Here is a 19,617-nt window from a genome sequence, read left to right as displayed (position 1 = left end):
GTGGAATTCCTGAGGCTGGCTCCTTGGCACAGTACTGCAGAGGGGATTTTCTGTGCTTTTGAAGTATTAATTACTACAACAGTTCTCCCAGAACAATCACCATAAAAGCGGCTGCATTCATGAAGCATTAACTCTTAATCACTAGTACTCGTGCAATTCATTACCCTTCTTGCTTAATATGCATCAGTCTTACACTGGAGACACACAAAAGTACTGAACTTTCCAACATACTTAAGAAATGTTTACAACAGTGGGTTTTTTTTTTTAACAAGTCTTTAATTAAAAAAACGCAAAAATATATAATCAAGCATTTTACATAATGCATACATTCTTAATATCTGCAGGTAAGATAAATAACAGAAGGCAAAAGCAGATACACTGGATTGCTTCTCTTTGGCAAATCACCAATATTACCCCCTGCAGAAACATGATACATGTAAAAAAACATAAAAATAAAAATAAAAAAGCAAAACCATGGTTTTAAAATTGTCCCTTAGTACAAATAACAAAATATTTACCAATAATACAGTAGATGGAATTTTCAAATTGACTAAAATTGGTAATACTTTATATCACGGGGTTGAAGTAGCAAGCTGCTTTCCAAAATTAAGGCCCGCAGCAATGGTTATATAGTTATGGCGGGGGGGGGGGGGGGGCGGGGGACACACGATGCGGGACGGACACACGTGGACACACGCACGCACGCTCGCACGCGCGCACACACACACACACACACACCCTTTTCCTAGTTATACCCTGGCTCTGTTTTTATTTAATAATGTCACATTCAAATTCTACCTCTCAGATGCCATTCCTAAAGAAAATAAGATCCTTTCCCTGTGGGTTTTACCTGCAGATCAGATGCCTGACTCCTCCCACCCGCAACCAAATTTGCATTTTAAAAAATCAGGAACCAGCTTTCTTTAGCCAGTATTTACCATCTAACTCAGTGGCCCAGAATAAAAAAAATTCCTTCCATTTTATAGTGAAGCTAGGTATTGCAGCTCTACTGAAGCAGTATATACATGTTGGAACTAAAAGTTAAAAAAGCAGAAGGGTCCATTCAACACGTAGCAGCTTTTATCTAAATATATACATGTATGTATATGGTTTCACAGTTAAATTTTAGAAAAAAAAAAAAAAAAAAAAAAAATTTTACATTTGATATGTCCGGAAACAGTTCTCCTATAGTCTATAAATAATATTTTAATATGCTCAAATGATCAAAATGCACAAGAATGTATCAAATTAAATAAGTCTTCTAAACCTTGAAGAACAGATACTTGAAGTCAGTCAAGCTTGAGGTTTGTGTCAAGTGTGCTCTGTCAGACCCTAGGACGAGGGAAGACAGAGCCCTCTAGAGACGATAGGAGAGAAACTCCAAAACTTTGGAAGGAATCGGTAGCTCCTGGACCTCTTGGGTGGGCATCACTCTCCGGATCGACATGCGACACAAATGTTGAAGGCTAGGGACTTGCCTCGGAGTGGCCCAGAAATAGACACTTCCATCATGTGTTCTAAACAGAAAACAACAAAAAACATCACAAGCTCAGTCACCTTCATACACATATTTCAGCATCCTACAGCTCAAACAACTAACATCCGAGGCTGTGTATGACAGTCACAAACTACACACTAAAACCTAATTAAGGAAGACTAACCAATGATCTTCTTTATGACAACATAACAGTATTGTAAGAAACCCTTATGGAAAACTTAGTGATAATAAAAACTGGCTGCTTTGACTAAAAGCCACCTCAGGGCACCTGGCTGGCCCAGTCGGTTAAGCATTGGACTTTGGCTTGGGTCATGATCTCAGGAGCCTGGGATGGAGTCCCCTATCCGGCTCCCTGCTGTGCAGGGAACCTGTTTCTCCCTCTGCCTGTCCCTTCTGCCCTTCCTCCCTCTCTCCCTGTCAAATAAATAAATGAAATCTAAAAAATAAAATAGGGACGCCTGGGTGGCTCAGTTGGTTAAGCCGCTGCCTTCGGCTCAGGTCATGATCCTAGCGCCCTGGGATCGAGTCCCACATCGGGCTCCTTGCTTGGCGGGGAGCCTGCTTCTCCCTCTGCCTCTGCCTGCCATTCTGTCTGCCTGTGCTCACTCTCTCTCCCTCTCTCTCTGACAAATAAATAAAATCTTAAATAAATAAATAAATAAATAAAAATTAAAAAAAAAAAATAAAAGCTACCTTAAATTAAACTGCCTCTTAAAGAAAATAGAAAAATCAATTTACCCAGCAGCTAAAACACTGCCATCAGTAGAAAAGGCACAGCAAAGACCATTGCTCAAAGGTGCAACTTGAACTGGATAATCCTCATCAATTCTCCAGAACCTCACCATTCTAGAAAGGAAATAAGTTATCCATTGAGTATCTAGCAGGATATTTAAGGTAAAAGCAACATTAGTATTTCAGACAAAAAAATGCCACTGAGTCATAAAATACACACCACACATAGATACACACAGTCACTGCAGCAAGCAATTACTCTAACTCAATTACTCTAACTTGCTTTATAAAGTATTTTCTAGCCTATACCAATCAGTAATTTGGATCAACTCACACTTAAGAGACTACAATGCATGGCTGCCTTCCCTTCCCAGTGTTCAGATCCATAATGGTCACAAGCAGAATCCTTCTCCTTATACTCAATATCTGAGAATTTGCACAGCCAAATGAAACTTCTTTGGCAAACAAGGATGTTAACATTAACATTATGTAACAACATTACAAAATGAAAAGACTAATTTATGAAAATACTGCAATTAACAACACGTCTGTGAATCAAGATCTGCCAATCTTATTTTTCCAAAGGGCAAAAAGGGTTTTACTCTCTTCCCAACACATTTGAAAAACCTTATCAGGGGCGTCTGGGTGGCTCAGTGGGTTAAGCCTCTGCCTTTGGCTCAGGTCATGATCCCAGGGTCCAGGGATCAAGCCCTGCATCAGGCTCTCTGCTCAGCAGGGAGCCTGCTTCCCCGCCCCCCACCGCCTACTTGTGATCTCTGTCAAATAAATAAATAAATAAATATCTTTAAAAAAAAAAAAAAAAAAAAAACAAAAACCTTTTCACATAGGTAGAAGGTGTCTAGAAACAGCAGAGACTGGATATTCAAAATCTGAACAAACAGAAACAGTGATTGCTAGCAAAAACAAAACAAAAACAAAAAACCAAACAAAACAACACTTTCTTTGTTCTGGAAAGACAACAGTGACTCACTTTCTGAATTAATGTGACCAAATTAATTAATACTGTATACCATATACACTGTATAATAAAAGCATGAGCAAAAGGAATGGTGCTACCTAGGTTCTGCTTCATAGCAATTAGTACAACACCTCACTCATGTGACATTTCATCTTGTAGCCTCAAAAGCAGTGGACACAAGTGACTCTGCTTTTACCATTTATTTCACTTTGAAAATGTCATTCTGTTTCAACCTTTACAAGATATTACTGAAAAAAAGACCCAGTTTGCCTACACTAGTTAACACACAAGAAACACAGGGAAAGGCATGGATTATCTTTAGTTTGCCCAACTCTTCTTCTTCAGGCTAAAATTCTTTAAGACACACATCTCTCAAAGTCTTGTCTGGAGAAACAGACACTAAAACCCACACTGCAGAAAGACTTTTTTTTTAAGCCTTGAAAATGTTTCCAGTAAGTAGAAAGATGAAAGTAAATCTTTAGAAGACAATAACAGGTCAAACTATAATTCACACACTTACTTATCATCAGCAAGGCTTGCAACATGCAGTCCATCATGACTAAAAGACACAGATCGTACCCATCGGTCATTTGCTCCTCCAGCAAATATTGGAGTAGGTGGGGGAAACAGGTGCCTGAGGTCAAATACATGTTTTCAGTGAAAATGAGTCACTTCAAGAAGCAAAACTACCCCTGTACAAAATATATCTGTCTATGAATAATGTTTGAAGAGGCCTTAATGACCACAGCTGAGGAGACTGAGCAGAGCTGATTCAAATTAAATGAAAGGAACCTTAAAAGAATTACTAATCTTCTTTTCACAATGTGGTTTAAGACACTAAGATTAACTCCAACGTCAGTTTCAACTGTTTTTCAAAAACCTTGACATGAAACTCTAAATTATCACTTCTACAGAGTCATATACGGTCTAATGACAATAACATGATCTGTATCAAGAGAGCCAAATTTGTTTTTAGAGTTTTTATCTAAAGCTCTTATTATTCAAGGACTTGAATAATACTGAAATTTAAAACTATGACAGACTACAATTTTAAGTCTCACATGTGATTCCAATCATTCATGTAGTTTCTTAAAAGTTATACTAACAGCCAGAGATGAACCAAAGACAACAATTAATTCATGCTGTACCCACCCAAATTCCATCACAATGTGTCCAGTATGTGGATCCCAGATATATACTCGAGTATCATAAGATGCAGTAGCCAGTAATGCTCCATCAGGAGAAAAGTCACAAGCTACAACATCATGGTGGTGTCCTTCTAGTTTCCGTATCATGGTATATTTATCCATATTCCAAAGGAAAACCTGCAATAAAAAGGCAAATGTTATAGCTTCATTCAGACACACAGAGGACAAAATGGCACAACTTAATCTAAAATAACTAAATTTAATTAACATTATATTAAACATTATAAATTATGAATAATTAAAAGAATATGTATGCTCAGTGTCATAGTCAGATTAAAAAATCAGCCTTTAAGTTAATTAAAGTAGACATGCAAATTCTATTTCAAATGTTTCTGTTAAATGTTAATTTAAAAATAAGCCTAAACATAAAAAAGGCAATATAATTTTTAACCACAAAGTTATACTGAAATCCATTTATTCCAAAAACTAATTAACTAAAATATATACAGAAATAAATAGGGTTAAGTACTACAAACCCCCTTCTTTTTTTTTCCAGAAACTACCAAATTTTTAAAAAATATACAGACAGAAAATGTAATGTTAACAAATTGTTACTCCATTGGCATCTCCCTTTGAGATAATCACTTGTTTACAATAGGCTTGGGTCACCAACGTGAGCCTAGGAAGAGAAACAGATACTGCAAGCAAAGAGAATTTTCACAGCCAAATGAAATTTCTTTGGCAAACAACAAGGATGTTAAACCACATTACAAAATGAAAAGACTAACTTATAAAAATATTACAATTAACAACATGTCTGTGAATCAAATTTGCCAATCTTATTTCCCAAACAGACCACAATCATTAGTCATTTTAAGTATAAAACATTTAAATTACTTTAGTACAAGTTTACACATAGTTTTCGATTCTATAAGATCAATACTCAGACTGTGCAGAATAGTTCTGAATAGGATTTAAATGTTTACTTCAGTCTAGTTGTATTAAATACAAGCTTGGAGGTTTACAACAATCCTAATAAGACAATCTCTCCTCTTGGAATAAAACAATCCTTTTTGCTACTTTTTTCTGCACAGACACAATATTTTACTTCCAAAGAAAAATAAATACAAATTTTAAGTTGATCCAAAGAAAAATAAATACAAATTTTAAGTTGGATCAAAGTCTTACTGTATCTCTAACATCTCAAAGAATTCCAAAAAATAGCACAGAGAAACCATTTGAAAGCCAATTACATTACATTAAATTGGTTTCACATGTCAGACTCCCAATTCCACGAGACTGGAAGATCAATTTACTTGGAGTCAGTGGGTTTCACTGCGGGGGAAATCACTTTAAAAAAGAAAAAAAGAAAGAAAGAAAAGCAGAAAGTGGACATCGACCAGCACCTGTGTACGTACAGTACACCTTGCAGCCGAATGCAAGGTTACTTCATCCTATGGTAAAGGTCGCCCCCAGCCCGGTAGCCAGAGATGCCACTCTTTCTGCCCAGCTAACACCATTGTGCGCCTGTGTGCGAGTGGTGCCAGCATAACCTCAATCACACCAATATTGCTGCCACCACCTGTGACAGGGAAAGCAAGAAGCATATGGAAAACACACAGCCTAAAATAGCAATGTCAATATCCAGCTTTGTTCTTATGATTTTTTAAAGAACTGAATACTTTTTTCCTAAACTTCTAACATTTCCAACTATTATTTTAACATACTTCTTGGCTACATAAAATGCATTTAAAACCAGCCTCCCACCCCCAGTAATTCAGAGTGTATTCTGAATACCCCACAGATTTGGACTCCACCATTTTTCATAACCATCTGAAGCTAGTAAGATCTCTTTAACTACACTAAGAGCTGGCAGACAACCAAAAGAGTTCATTAAAAAGCATAACCCTCTCAAGAGTCACTTTATACTTAATCTGTCCACAGGTATGCTATGCCAGACAGACCTTGTCAATTTCATCTATAATTCACTCTACATATACATGAATGCTATTTTTATTATTAGATTTTTAAGTTACTTTTTTTCAGTTAAATGTCCAGGACCAGCTGGGAATCAAAACTTTTTAAACAGCAAACTGGACAAAAAAAATAGAACAACAGAGAAGAATTAGCGGGAATGTCTTAACATTTGGACTAGATCTCTTCTATGCACATAAACTTTACTATAGCACATAAACTTTCCTAGATCTTCGAAAAAGTAAATTTGACATACCCCTTACTTTATGAATATTATCGCTGACTAAAAGCAATCCAATTTCTCACTCCACAATCAATAACTATACTTAATTTCCCTCATGCAAATTCTCCATCATGAAATAAAATACTTAAGATATTCATGACACCGAGCACAGACTTAACAGATTACTTAGATTTAAAATGATTATGCACACATCATTACAATCCAGTTCACAATGAATGTACAAGAACTTTGATACATACTGCTTTACTGGCTCCCACTGAACACAGCATAGAAGAGTCAGGAGAGAATGCACAGCTATACACCCAGTTCTGATGGCCCCTCAATACTTTCATCATGTTTCCTGAACAAAAAGAAATACCTGTATTAACCTTAGAGTTCACTTCAAATGAGCATTTCAAAAATGGCAGAATCACAGATCACAAAATTCTATAGCAGCCATGACTTATCTGTAACTAGGATTGGATATAAACCAACTGCTTACTTTGTAAAGTTCTACTGGAACACAACTATGCCCATCTGTTTATGCTGTGCTACAGTGGCAGAGGTAACTAAGGCAGAGACAGCACGGTCCACAAGCCTAAAATAGTTACCACCTGGCCCTTTAGGGAAAAGTCTGCTGACCCTTCACCTATAGAAGATAGAATTCTTTTAGTCTAATACACTTATTCTACAAATGAAGGAACTGGAACACTTCAAAGCTGAGACCTGAGGAACAACTTCAAAAGCCTTTCATCCTTCCTTTCTGATAACCTACATTCCATTCCAAAGCCCCTGTGCATTATATCTAAAGCACACAATTATGTCTACAGATATTTTAATTCTTAATTTTACAAATACTTACTGAATGCCTACTATGTCAGGCACTGAGGAGACAGCCATAAATAAGACAAAGTCCCAACTCTCTTGAGTTTGTATTTTACTGAATTCGTATTTTTTTTTGAGGGGTGGGAAGGGGAGAGAGGGAGAGAGAATCCCAAGCAGGCTCCATGCCCCAGCATGGAGCCCAATGGATGGCTCAATCTCACAACCCTGAGGATCATGACCTGAGTTGAAATCAAGAGTCAGATGCTTAACCAACTGAGCCACCCAGGCGCCCCTGAGTCTGTATTCTTAAATGCACACAACTGAAAATGTGTTGAGGGGCGCCTGGGTGGCTCAGCGGGTTAAAGCCTCTGCCTTCGGCTCAGGTCCTGATCCCAGGGTCCTGGGATCAAGTCCCACACTGGGCTCTCTGCTCAGCAAGGAGCCTGCTTCCTCCTCTCTCTCTCTCTCTCTGCCTGCCTCTCTGCCTACTTGTGATCTCTGTCAAATAAATAAAATCTTTAAAAAAAAAAATGTGTTGAGAAAGCAAGCAGCATTTGATATACAAAAGAAAATAAAAGTTTAACCATCAAACTGTTGTAACTCTTGGGATCTCTCCACCCCTCAATAGCCGAAAATTCAGAGAACACTAAGATGCAAAGGAGGTCCACCATGGTTCGGTAAGACAAGCATGTTATTTTGTCAGGCAATGGTTATAGCCCATCAGCTGGAACAAGTCTCCAAACCCCAGATTTTGTTTCCTACTACCTTCAGTTTAAGTCAGCAATACTTCTAAGCAAGCCCTTAACCTTGAGCCTGAGGCTCTCAGAGCACTATCAGATCTTAAATATAAGGTTTTAGCTAAAACTGTAAACTTTCTCATTAGCGGCTAAGAAGCAGAAAGAGATGCTCATCTCTGGTCCTCTTAAATGAGGTGGACTCTCCAAACTTTCTAAGCACTGCAATTAACAAAGTTTCAGATAAAACCTGAGTACTTAACACTAACTAACATACCTTTTATTTATCTTTTTATTTACAGATTTTTATTTGTCAGAGAGAGAGAGTGTGTGCACAAGCAGGGGGAGCAGCGGGTGGAGGGAGAAGCAGGCTTCCTGATGAGCAGTGAACCCAATATGGGACTTGATCCCAGGACCCTGGGATCATGACCTGAACCGAAGGCAGCCGCCTAACTGAGCCACCCAGGTGTCCTTAACATACCTTTCATTATCTTGGATAGCAAGTCTATCTAATTTCTTACTTAACCTAGCCAACTTATTATTATGCTTATAAACTGTTAGTTATAAATCCTGGTATATAAATGTCTTAATCAAAATTTTATTAGATTACTAAATTATATATAACTTCGAGACCTACTTAAATTTTTGCTAAGCAAATGAAGTTAACAACCTTCCCTAAGATGAAGGAAATAAACACAGATCAGTTCATTTATAAAACCCTAAAACTGACCCAGATTTTGTCCTCATATAGCTGATACAGATCTGTGTGGTTAGTTTCTGAGTAATACAAGATTGTTTAGAGTAACTGCTGGTTCCTGTTATAGGTCACATTTATGGTTGCATTTGATCTGTACAAGGGAAGGGACCAAACAATTAAAAGAGAAGAGGAAACTTTGATCATAGGCCACTTTTAAAGTCAAACACCCCAGATGATCGACACTTCTTGGCATCTCTCATTAATGATGTTAAGAAACTCATTCTGTTTCACAGCTTGTAAAAAAGACATACCATCATCTTTCAGGTCCCACACTCTCAGAGTTTTGTCTCTTGAAGCTGATACTAGGATCAAGCTCCCATCTGGAGCAAAAGTTAAATCTCTGACCACTTCAGTATGATCTACCAAGTTAAGGAGGAGTTTTCCTAAATCCAATGGAAGAGGGAAAAAAGACAGTGTTGTTAATTTTTATCAGCTTCTCTTTAAAATAGGGTTCTTCACCATAAAAAATTATATAGATATGTAGAAATACTTGTCACCTCCTTAGTCTCCCAAGCATAAAGTGACTTAATAGTGCTTTTACTATCACCTTTAAAGATTCTCTATTTATACAGTTGTAAAATGGATTATTTCCAGGATAACAAAACCTAAATTTATTAGATCAGCTTAGAGAGAATTCCTGAAATGCAAACAAGTTAATTTCCCATCAGGAAAACCCACATTATCATTTTTAAATCTTTTTACAGTATGATTTTAATATAAAACCAAATTTTCCCTTTTCTTTTCCTTGGCCTTGGATTACTAAGACTGTCCAACTCCCCAAAAGATTCATGTTATCTCACAACCACCTAAATTTTCCAAGAATAATCAGTGAAAAAATATGCTTTATGCATCTGATATTGAGAGTTTTGTTTTCTATGAAAATCTATGTGCATTCCTTCAATTTTTTCAAGAATCCAATCAAATTTACTGACTCACTGTCCTCATTCAATAGTAGCATCACCTGCTGTGTTCTACTGTACCTAGTTTTCCCACTCATTTTAAAAAAATGTCTTCAAATTTTTGAGTACATACCATCAGCCAGAACTATTTTAGTCAGTGAATATCAAGTTCACTTTTAATTGCCCAAAGAATTTACCTTCTGAACCTATCTGGTTAAACTTTAAATCCAATGTCACTAAAACTTCCAAAGGTTAGACAATAATTTTAAAACCAGATTTGCATTGAAAGCCTCCAAGCTATCAACTGAAAAAGTATGTAAGAAAACACCCTGCCATTTGAGTCATAAACTAAATTATTAATTTATAAATTAAATTAAGGATTAAAAATTAAAATTAATGTTTATTCCTTAGACATGTCCTTCTTGCTGTAATATTCTCTGAAGAGTGACCAAGCAGTGAGAACTCTACTCATAAAATAAAACCATGAGCAGAAGATGCTATGGAGGCCAATCATAAAGACACATTCATAGCATCAATTCTTGCTTTTCAGCAAGTTAATCTCAAATCTTATCTTCTAGTGCCTATGAAGATGCCCTGCATCACAAAATAATCAGGTTTGCTTCTCAAACTATGGCCCCGTACCTGTATATACATCCCATATTTTGATACGCCCATTGTTTAATCCTGTGGCAAGGAGCAGCTGATCCTGTCCGAATCTGAATCGATGCCATTCTATATTGACACAGCGACTCTGTTTTTCTGGAACCGAAGATCCAAAAGCAAGACTCCAGACTATGTCACCACAGTCTATAACATGTTCGCGAGGTTTATTTTTCTGACCACCATCGCTATTTTGTCTTGACAGTCTCAAACCGCTTGTATTGGTGATATTCTTGGTGCCATGCAAGAGACTGAGGGGAAAAAAGGTCAGATTGACATCTAGTTATTATGAACTCTGGACTCCCGCAGATACTAAATGATAAATGTTTGTTAAAATAACCTCAATTATTACCATAACGATACTGAGTAACAATAGAATTCTATGGATGGGAAGGAGATATTTGCAATTAGCTATGAGGGTATGACCAAATAAATTCAAACCAAAAGACATTTTCAGTTGCTGAGAGATTAAGTTTAACATTAAGCAATGTATAATTTCTTTTTTTTTTTTTAAAGATTTTATTTATTTATTTGACAGAAAGAAATCACAAGTAAGCATAGAGGCAGGCAGAGAGAGAGGAGGAAGCAGGCTCCCTGCTGAGCAGAAAGCCCTATGTGGGGCTCGAACCCAGGACCTGGGATCATGACCTGAGCCGAAGGCAGCGGCTTAACCCACTGAGCCACCCAGGCGCCCCAACAATGTATAATTTCTTTGTGTCAAAATTTTCCTCAAAACCACTATAATCAATTAGGACTCCTTTAGCTAACCTAAAGTAAGTGTAACAAGCAAAAAAACAAAACAAAAAACCTAATTAAGATATTTATATAAAGGTCAACTAGACACAAAAAGGGTGAGATTAAATTTAATATATATTTTTTAAAAACTTTCAATAAATAAACAAATCCAAGCAGAGGAATTTTAAGTACATAAAAATAATTAATTACACGATCACCATACTGCTGTTATCTAATAAAATGTTGTGAAATTCAAAAAGTGTTACATAACAAAAGGTCATCTTCCCTTGCATAAGGCAATATAGACACTACCAAGGAACCAGTAATCTGCTTTTTAATACAAAGACACAAAAGCATCTGAGAAAGTAGTCCATAACATAAAAGGCCAAACAATTCTTCCCACAAATTTTCCAATAAATATATTCAGCTTATGATTAAGATACATTTACAATACCCTAGACTACAAAGAAAAACTTAAATATCACAATCTTTCTATTACTCCACACAGATAACAGTAAATTCTACAAAGACATACAATATACAAATTAGAAGAGAGTCTTACAAGTTCTTAAGGCACTGGGACCAGGGAACAAGCTTTACTGTACGATGTCCTTGTGACCAAGCAAAGTACGAACCATCTGGAGCAAAAGCAACAGTCCAATTTTCACGACCACATTTCTTGTCAAAGGGAGCTGCTGGAGCTAGAAGTTCACCTATAGTACGTGATCTCACTAAAAGAAAAGATACAGAGGATGTCACATATAACCAATAATGAATCTGAGACTTCCTCAATATGAATTTGGGACTCTCAACTTCATTGACTTTCGATGCAGACAAGGTCTAAGGAGTTCTGATTTCTACCCTTAATGATAGTAACTATCTTCAAGTTTTGATAAAGTGGTTTTCCAACATCTCCCCACCCAAGACCTTGTTTAGAAAGCTTCAATTAAAAAACCTGCTTAAGGGGCACCTGGGTGGCTCAGTGGGTTAAAGCCTCTGCCTTCCTCTCAGGTCAGGATCCCAGAGTCCTGGGATCTAGCCCCGCATCGGGCTCTCTGCTCAGCTGGGAGCCTGCTTCCTCCTCTCTCTCTCTCTGCCTGCCTCTCTGCCGGCTTGTAATCTCTGTCTGTCAAATAAATAAATAAAATCTTAAAAAAAAAAAAAAAAAAAAACAGCCCTGGTTAAGGTACTGTAATATCAGGGTTAGCAATTACTCAACTCCTGACTTTTGCACGGCCTTATGTTTTCATCAAAATACTGACATTTAAAATGCAACAGGCCAAACTCACTTTGTAAGGAAAGTATCTTCCAATAAGTTTGTAATTTTCAAAAACCACAAACCACTATAAAATACAATACTATGTCATTATTCAAAGGAAAGCAATATTAAGTGGTCTATTTAAACATGATATTCTTTTTTTTTTAAGACTTTTTTTTTTAAAGATTTTATTTATTTATTTGACAGAGAGAGATCACAAGTAGACGGAGAGGCAGGCAGAGAGAGAGAGAGAGAGAGGGAAGCAGGCTCCCTGCTGAGCAGAGAGCCCGATGTGGGCCTCGATCCCAGGACCCTGAGATCATGACCTGAGCCGAAGGCAGCGGCTTAACCCACTGAGCCACCCAGGCGCCCTTTTAAAGACTTTTTAAAGTTACCTCCAAACCTAATGAGGGGCCTAAAGTCACAACCCCAAGACCAAGAGTCACATGCTCCACTAACTGAGCGCCAGCCAGGCGCCCCAACATGAATATTTTTTCAGGCCCAAAAAATCATAAAATCATAAAACTCCTAGAACTAGAAAGGACTTAATGGTTATTTAGTACAATCTCCCAATTGCTGCTTTAAAATGTATTACATTTGTGATCCTCAAACATCTTAATAGTGGGCCATAAACTGACCAAAAATGGAAGTAATTCTTTTGTTTTTTAAGGACAGAGAATAAACAATCTGATATGTTTTTAATTTAGTTAAGACTACTTAAATTTAGGGGCACCTGGGTGGCTCAGTCAGTTAAGCGGCTGCCTCTGGCTCAGGTCATGATCCCAGGGTCCTGGAAGAGCCTATCCAGGTGCCCTGCTCCATGGGAAATCTGCTTTTCCCTCTCCCTCTTCAGCTCCCCCTGCTTGTGCTCTCTCGCTCACGTGCTCGAATCTCAAATAAATAAATAAAATCTTGAAAGAAAAAAAGGTACCTATATTTATCATTCATAACAAAAACGGGCACATTACCAGAGTTCAGAGGCTCTTCGTTCGCATTTAACAAGAAGCGTTATCAACAAGCTCTTACTATACATTTGTGTATGCAAACTTGGCCAGAATTTCCTCAATTTGGGTAAAGAATCTTTATCAGTCACTATATCACCACTGCTCTCTTGGGCTGGTCTTGATTTCAAATTTTGCTACTCTTCCTTTTCAGGTATAAATTAGTATCTCTTGGGCGCCTGGGTGGCTCAGTGGGTTAAGCCGCTGCCTTCGGCTCAGGTCATGATCTCAGGGTCCTGGGATCGAGTTCCGCATCAGGTTCTCTGCTCGGCAGAGATCCTGCTTCCCTCTCTCTCTCTCTGCCTGCCTCTCCATCTACTTGTGATCTCTCTCTGTCAAATAAATAAATAAAATCTTTAAAAAAAAAAATTAGTATCTCTTTAGTTTCCCTACTATCTATTCAGTGATTAGTTCTCTGGCTAACTATTTTTAGGTTTTGGGCTTAAACTTCCCAACAACTAAACTACATATATCCTATGTACTGCAGTTCAAATAAGAACCACTTACGCTCTTATTGCTAGAGCAGATATATACATACACCGGCCCCCCATGTACTCGTTCAGGTGACACTTCAAGTCTCAATGTGTGCTCTGTCAACAGCCAGTGGAGCACCTGGCATATGACAGGTGATCAGTAAATATTTACTGAGTGAATATAAAGGCACATGTATAAGCTCCCATTCTTAAAATGATTTCAACATTTCTTTGTCCAAGTTTTTGATACATTAACAAGCTATGGTTTAAAAAGTAAAACAGGGGACCCTGGGTGGCTCAGTGGGTTAAGCCTCTGCCTTCAGCTCAGGTTATAATCTCAGGGTCCTGCCCTATATCGGGCTCTCTGTTCATCGGGGAGCTTGCTTCCCCCTCTCTCTCTGCCTGCCTCTCCGCCTACTTGTGATCTCTCTCTGTCAAATAAATAAATAAAATTAAAATAAAGATAAAAAGTAAAGCAGGGGCACCTGGCTAGCTCAGTAGCAGAACGTGTGACTGCTGATCTCGGGGTTGTAGGTCTGAACCCCATGTTGAGTGTAGAGTACTCAAAATCCAAAAAGTATATATAAAAAGTAAAACAAAATTGAGACCTATTTTTTCTATGATATTCAGAAATATGAATACCTAATAAAGCTTACTGTGTTTTTGTGGAACTGACATTATCAAAAATTTTCCTTCTGATGACTCAAAAATCTTCCTCCTAGGGCGCCTGGGTAGGTCAGTCAGTTGAGCCTCTATCTACCTTTGGCCCCAGGGTCCTGGGATGGATCCCCACGTTGGGCTCTCTGCTCAGCGAGGAGTCTGCTTTCCCTTTGTGCTCTCTCTCAAATAAATAAAATCCTTAACAAAAAAATAAATCTTCCTCCTCCTTGCCACTCGACCCATTCAGTCTCGGTTCTGACCTAAGAGAAGAAGCTTAGTCCTGCTCTCATATGACAGTCATATACTGAAGACAGCCATGACATCAGCAAGTAAATCTTTTCATTTATAAATAAATAAACTGCCATAGGTCTTTCAATCACTCCTTAGTTTACATGGTTTCAAGTCCATTCCCCAACTTTGCCTACAATACTTCTCTGGAGAAACTCCAGTTGTTAATGGTCTTCATAAAAGTGGCACCCAGAACTAAACACAACACCTCAGGTGTGGTTTGATCAAAGGAGCAGAACCCCCACCTACTCCCCACCCCAAGTATATCCATAAAGCATAAGGTGACATTATTTTCACCAGCAGTTACATGACTTTAACATAAAATCCACAAACCAGTGACACTCATATGCCTGCAGAATGATTTCCTTTCCTTCCTTTTTTTTTAAATATACAAATGATTTTTTTAAACTTTTTTTTTTTAAGCTTTTATTTATTTGACAGAGAGATCATAAGTAGGCAAAGCAGTAGGCAGAGAGAGAGAGAGGGGAAAGCAAGCTCCCTGCTGAGCAGAGAGCCCAATGTGGGGCTCGATCCCAGGACCCTGAGATCATGGCCTGAACTGAAGGCAGAGGCTTACTTAACCCACTGAGCCACCCAGGCACCCCTACAAATGATTTTTTTGAAAGGGCTTGCTGTTCCTTATATTGCTTTTCCTTATAGTCCTCCAAGGCCACACACATAGATGGTCAATCTCACCATGGTAGTTCATGTGCCTGATTCCTGAATTTGCAACCCCTGCCTAAATCTTTTTTTTTTTTTAAATATAACTTGGGTTTCTGTTTAATCCTATCTTTTGAAGGAAAAAGAAAGTTTGTAAGTCAGGGAAACAAGTTTTAAAATTCAACTGGGAAAAAAATTTTTTTCAACCAAAAAACCCAAGCATCATCTTCAAGAGAAAACCCCTAGCTAAACTTGATGAGTATTTTCTTGTAACTTCTATCTCAAAAAAATAGAAGACTGGCCCTTGTATTCAACTTTAAAAACATCTGGTTAATTAGACTAGAACACACCACTCCTTTAGCAAGCAAGATTAACTTTCCCACAAAGACTCTTTTTTTTACTTTAGCATCACTCTATTTTTCTTTTACCTTGACCACAATCACAAAACTCCTCTGGTATAAAGGTGGAAATTAACAACCAAAAATTGTTTCAAATAACAAAGACCATGAACTAATAAGCTAATTTATTCTTAAATACATAGACATTCAAGAAGTGGGGTCATTATTTTAAAACTACCAAGTAAGGGGTATCTGGGTGGCTCAGTGGGTTAAAGCCTCTGCCTTCAGCTCAGGTCATGATCTCAGGGTCCTGCCCTACATCAGGCTCTCTGTTCATCCGGGAGCCTGCATCCTCCTCTCTGCCTGCTTCTCTGCCTACTTGTGATCTCCGTCTGTCAAATAAATAAATAAAATCTTAAAAAAAAAAAAAACAAAACTACCAAATAAATAAATGCTATACTGTCACAAGTATTAGCAATTAACTTGGTGTTTCCTTGCTTGTTAACAGGCACAGCAAATGATTTCTCCCCCTCCCCCAATGATCTCTGCCATCAAATGATTCAAGCACTCATTCAGATACTTACTGGTACAATATTATCTACAATATTATCAAGTAGCACAAGGTTATAATGAAGTGCTTTGAAAAAAAAATTTTTTAAGTTAAACCTTTATGACCTGCAGCTGTTTAATGGGAGTATCGTAAGAGATACATGATTTAATGACCTTGTATAAGGGAAAAGCTGCCTGCCATGGGAACTCAGCCATAAAATATAATTATCTGTACAGTAGTAACACACTGAGTTACTGCTGAACCAAGTGAACCAGATTTAGCTCCTTCTTCACATTCCTCTCCGCAATTTCATAACCAGAAAGGGAGGATCTGTGATGGTGCCTTGTGAAAGAGGGCAGCAGCTCCAGGCAGCACTCCTTGTCTCACAAGACTTCTTTAATCAGTCTAGGAATCTTGCTTCTCCTCTTTCAGCACTTGATAAACCGAAGAGCTATAATTAATACTCAAGAAAAAAAGGGGAAAAGCTAAGTCCTTACTGAAAGATACAAAGCTACACAAGAGATATTACTGTTTAACTCTGTATCCAAATGGTACTTCCAAAGGAAGAAAGAAACAAAGAAACAAAAAATGGGCGGGGGTGGTGGGGGGTGGTGGTTCTAAAGCTTAGAAAAGGCCGAGGTTCTTTCAGATATTTGGGACCTGGCTAATAATTTTATATTACAGCCAGCAAATAACACTGAGATGTTACTAAATATGAAAAATGTTAACTGCAAAGGCTATTAGTGTGGCTGGTTCTTCTACCTTATGCAGGTATGCTCAGAAGCTCTACTCAGCTGTTGGAAGGCAGGACTGGAAAGTTTTCAAAATAGTTCATCAAGATAAAGTAAAACAGATAAATGAAAGGCAGATCACTTATCTCTGATTCTATCGTGTAGCAGAGGAGGAAAAAAGCCCACTGTACTCCATTGGACTAAAGAACTTCTGGGTTCCATGTTCGACTTCAGCACCTACTTATGAGTCTTAAAATACAGTTAAAATAAAAAGTAGGCATGAATTTTGTTTTCCCTGTGTATTTATTTTTTTAAAGTTTTATTTAAATCTTTAAATAAATAAATAAATAAATAAATAAATAAATTTGACAGAGATCACAAGTAGGCAGAGAGGCAGGCAGGCAGAGAGAAGCAGGCTCCCTGCTGAGCAGAGCCGGATGCCCCGGCTGATCCCAGGAAACTGAGACCATGGCCTGAGCCAAAGGCAGAGGCTTTAACCCATTGAACCACCCAGGCACCCCTTCCCTGTGTATGTAAAACAGTTATTAGAAACAGGGTTAAAGTCCCCTCCTAACCGGCCATTTAACCTTATCCTTAAGAGAACGAAAGTCCAGAATTCTAAGATAGCTGTCTCTAGATGTAAAAACTGAACTCACATACAGGATAGAGGGCCTACTGGTTACTTCAGCTTCTCCCTCAGTCTAGAAGTACCTCCTCCATATATTTAAAGGCATACATAAAGAAAGAGGAAATGCAAAGGGTCTTTGCTCAGTAACCACTTCCAATTTTCATTTAATTAACACAATAAGTTTGGCGCTGGTTTTTGGGGGGGGGGGCGGGGTGCAAAGTCTATTTTTTGTTTTAATGAAAACTATAATTTAAGATGTATCACATGACTTGGTAAACTCAATGTTTACTAAGCCTATCCATCAATGCACAGCACCAACTCCCCCCAAAATTATTCCAGTTATTTTCCCGTTAAGGGCGAATTTAAATGCGAGGTGCTCTCAACGACTTGACGCACAGCCTCCAGGATCTATTGCCCTGACTTCGGTGTGGCAGGGGCTAGCTTCTAGACCAGTTTTTAGACCGCCTTTTCAGAGCGCGCTCTTTCATACAACAGCTTTACTCCTGTCATTCCACCCAACCATTCTGCTCCTCCCCGCTCCTCTGGGTAGAAAAGATAATTGAGTCTCCTCCCCTAAGCCGCTGCCTTCCTTAACGCCACAACGTTTTTAAAAAATGCTGCTTAAAAAAAAAAAAAAAAATGCTGCTTCTTCCAGGCCAATGGCACTTCTTCGGTCGTATTTCTCCTTTAGGAATAGCTGATATACCTACCTGAGGACCCCTCCCCTTTCATTACACTCAGAACACCCAAGTTTACTTTTCACGTCCCCAGACCTGCCCAGCACTGGCCTATCCACTCGACGCCCAGAGAACCCCAGGAGAATGACCATGCGCGTTCCTCCTTAAAGGAAACTGGGGTCCCCCGCGGGTGGGTGTCCGTCCCCGACCACACAGTCAGGAGCGCCCTGGGCGCCCAGATTCCCCTGAACCCGAAGATCCGCCCACTGCCTCCCTCCTAGCCTCGCGCACATTAGACGCTGCATCAATGACGACCCCATTTACCCCTCGGCGACACCCACCAGCGGGGCCGCTTCCTTCCTCTATGCTCCAGGGCTTGGCCCCGGCTCACCCCTTCTTCGCTTAGACTCTTCCTCCTCCGGGGACTCCCCGCCTCTCCGCAGCCCCGGGACGCTCACCAGACTCCTCACCCACCGGCCCATTCCTCACCGATCTCTTTCTCGTTGACCCTCGGGGGAAAGCTGGCCATCTATGGGGCACCGTCTGATTCCGGGGGTGCGATGCGGACGCAACGACGGAGAAGGGATCAGCGAGCGCTGAGGGGCGTGACGCGGGATCGGTCCCTCCCGGACCGGGGGACGGAGGGGAGGGGCGGGGGCGGAAGCGGGAGCCTCTGCCGACTCCCCCGGGAAAGCTCCGGAAAGCCTCTGACCAAACTACGGAGTCAAACACAGACAATAGACCCCGTTCCCTGCCTCAAGCCTACGGAACAAGACGCTTCCTCCAACTCCGCCGATCGCAAAACAGACACTGAAGACAAAATGGCGGGCGGCGCGGGAGATAGCCGGGCGGCGTGGGCGGGGTCTCGTGACGCCATCGCCCGAAGCCCCGCCCCCCGACGCTCGGGACGTGACGGCCTGGGCTCGGTGCCCCGCCCCCCGCCGGGTGCGCGCGGGCGTTTCTGCGAGGACTGGACAGGCTTGGGCAAGGAAGAGCGCGGAGGCCGAGACGGAATCTGGGGTGCTTCCCTTGCCCACCCGAGGCCGGAACGCTGAGTCCGAGCTGTGCTTCTAGCTCGGTTTTGTTCCTCCCCTCCGCGGCCCCCGGAACAGTTCAGATGCCTTCGAAAAGGCAAACGGGGAATCGTATAATACCTATTAGCCTACCGCTCAAAGATGGCGTGGAATTT

At 39.6% G+C, this 19,617-nt stretch overlaps 1 protein-coding gene across 2 annotated transcripts; it reads right to left on the bottom strand.

Annotated features, from left to right (window-relative positions):
• Positions 1 to 255: 255 nt before the first annotated feature.
• On the bottom strand, positions 256 to 19,258 carry WSB1 (WD repeat and SOCS box containing 1). Of its 2 annotated transcripts, XM_047707505.1 has the most exons (9): positions 18,918 to 19,256; positions 11,727 to 11,895; positions 10,412 to 10,680; positions 9,122 to 9,253; positions 6,815 to 6,915; positions 4,362 to 4,534; positions 3,730 to 3,843; positions 2,237 to 2,344; positions 256 to 1,517 (listed from the first exon to the last, which is right to left on the bottom strand). In XM_047707505.1, the coding sequence occupies exons 1-9, from the start codon at positions 18,955 to 18,957 to the stop codon at positions 1,358 to 1,360; spliced, it is 1,266 nt and encodes a 421-aa protein (XP_047563461.1). In that variant the 5' UTR covers positions 18,958 to 19,256; the 3' UTR covers positions 256 to 1,357. The 2 variants fall into 2 exon arrangements, with proteins under 2 accessions (XP_047563461.1, XP_047563462.1); XM_047707506.1 differs by lacking the exons at positions 256 to 1,517; positions 2,237 to 2,344; positions 3,730 to 3,843; positions 4,362 to 4,534 and adding an exon at positions 4,745 to 5,939 and having other exon boundaries at positions 18,918 to 19,258.
• Between the last annotated feature and the right edge of the window lie 359 nt (positions 19,259 to 19,617).

The sequence above is a fragment of the Lutra lutra genome, chromosome 16, assembly GCF_902655055.1.
Source record: "Lutra lutra chromosome 16, mLutLut1.2, whole genome shotgun sequence".
NCBI lineage: Eukaryota > Metazoa > Chordata > Mammalia > Carnivora > Mustelidae > Lutra > Lutra lutra.
The sequence above is the reverse complement of the archived record's forward strand: the minus strand, read 5'-3'. Positions and strand labels throughout refer to the sequence as shown.

Coding starts and splice junctions, on each gene's coding strand:
- WSB1 (XM_047707505.1), bottom strand. CDS start 18,957: ATGGCCAGCTTTCCCCCGAGGGTCAACGAGAAAGAGATCG. Junction 11,896..18,917: donor GGTCAACGAGAAAGAGATCG/GTGAGGAATGGG, acceptor CTTTTCTTTTAG/TGAGATCACGTACTATAGGT. Junction 1,518..2,236: donor GGCAGTGTTTTAGCTGCTGG/GTAAATTGATTT, acceptor TTTTCTGTTTAG/AACACATGATGGAAGTGTCT.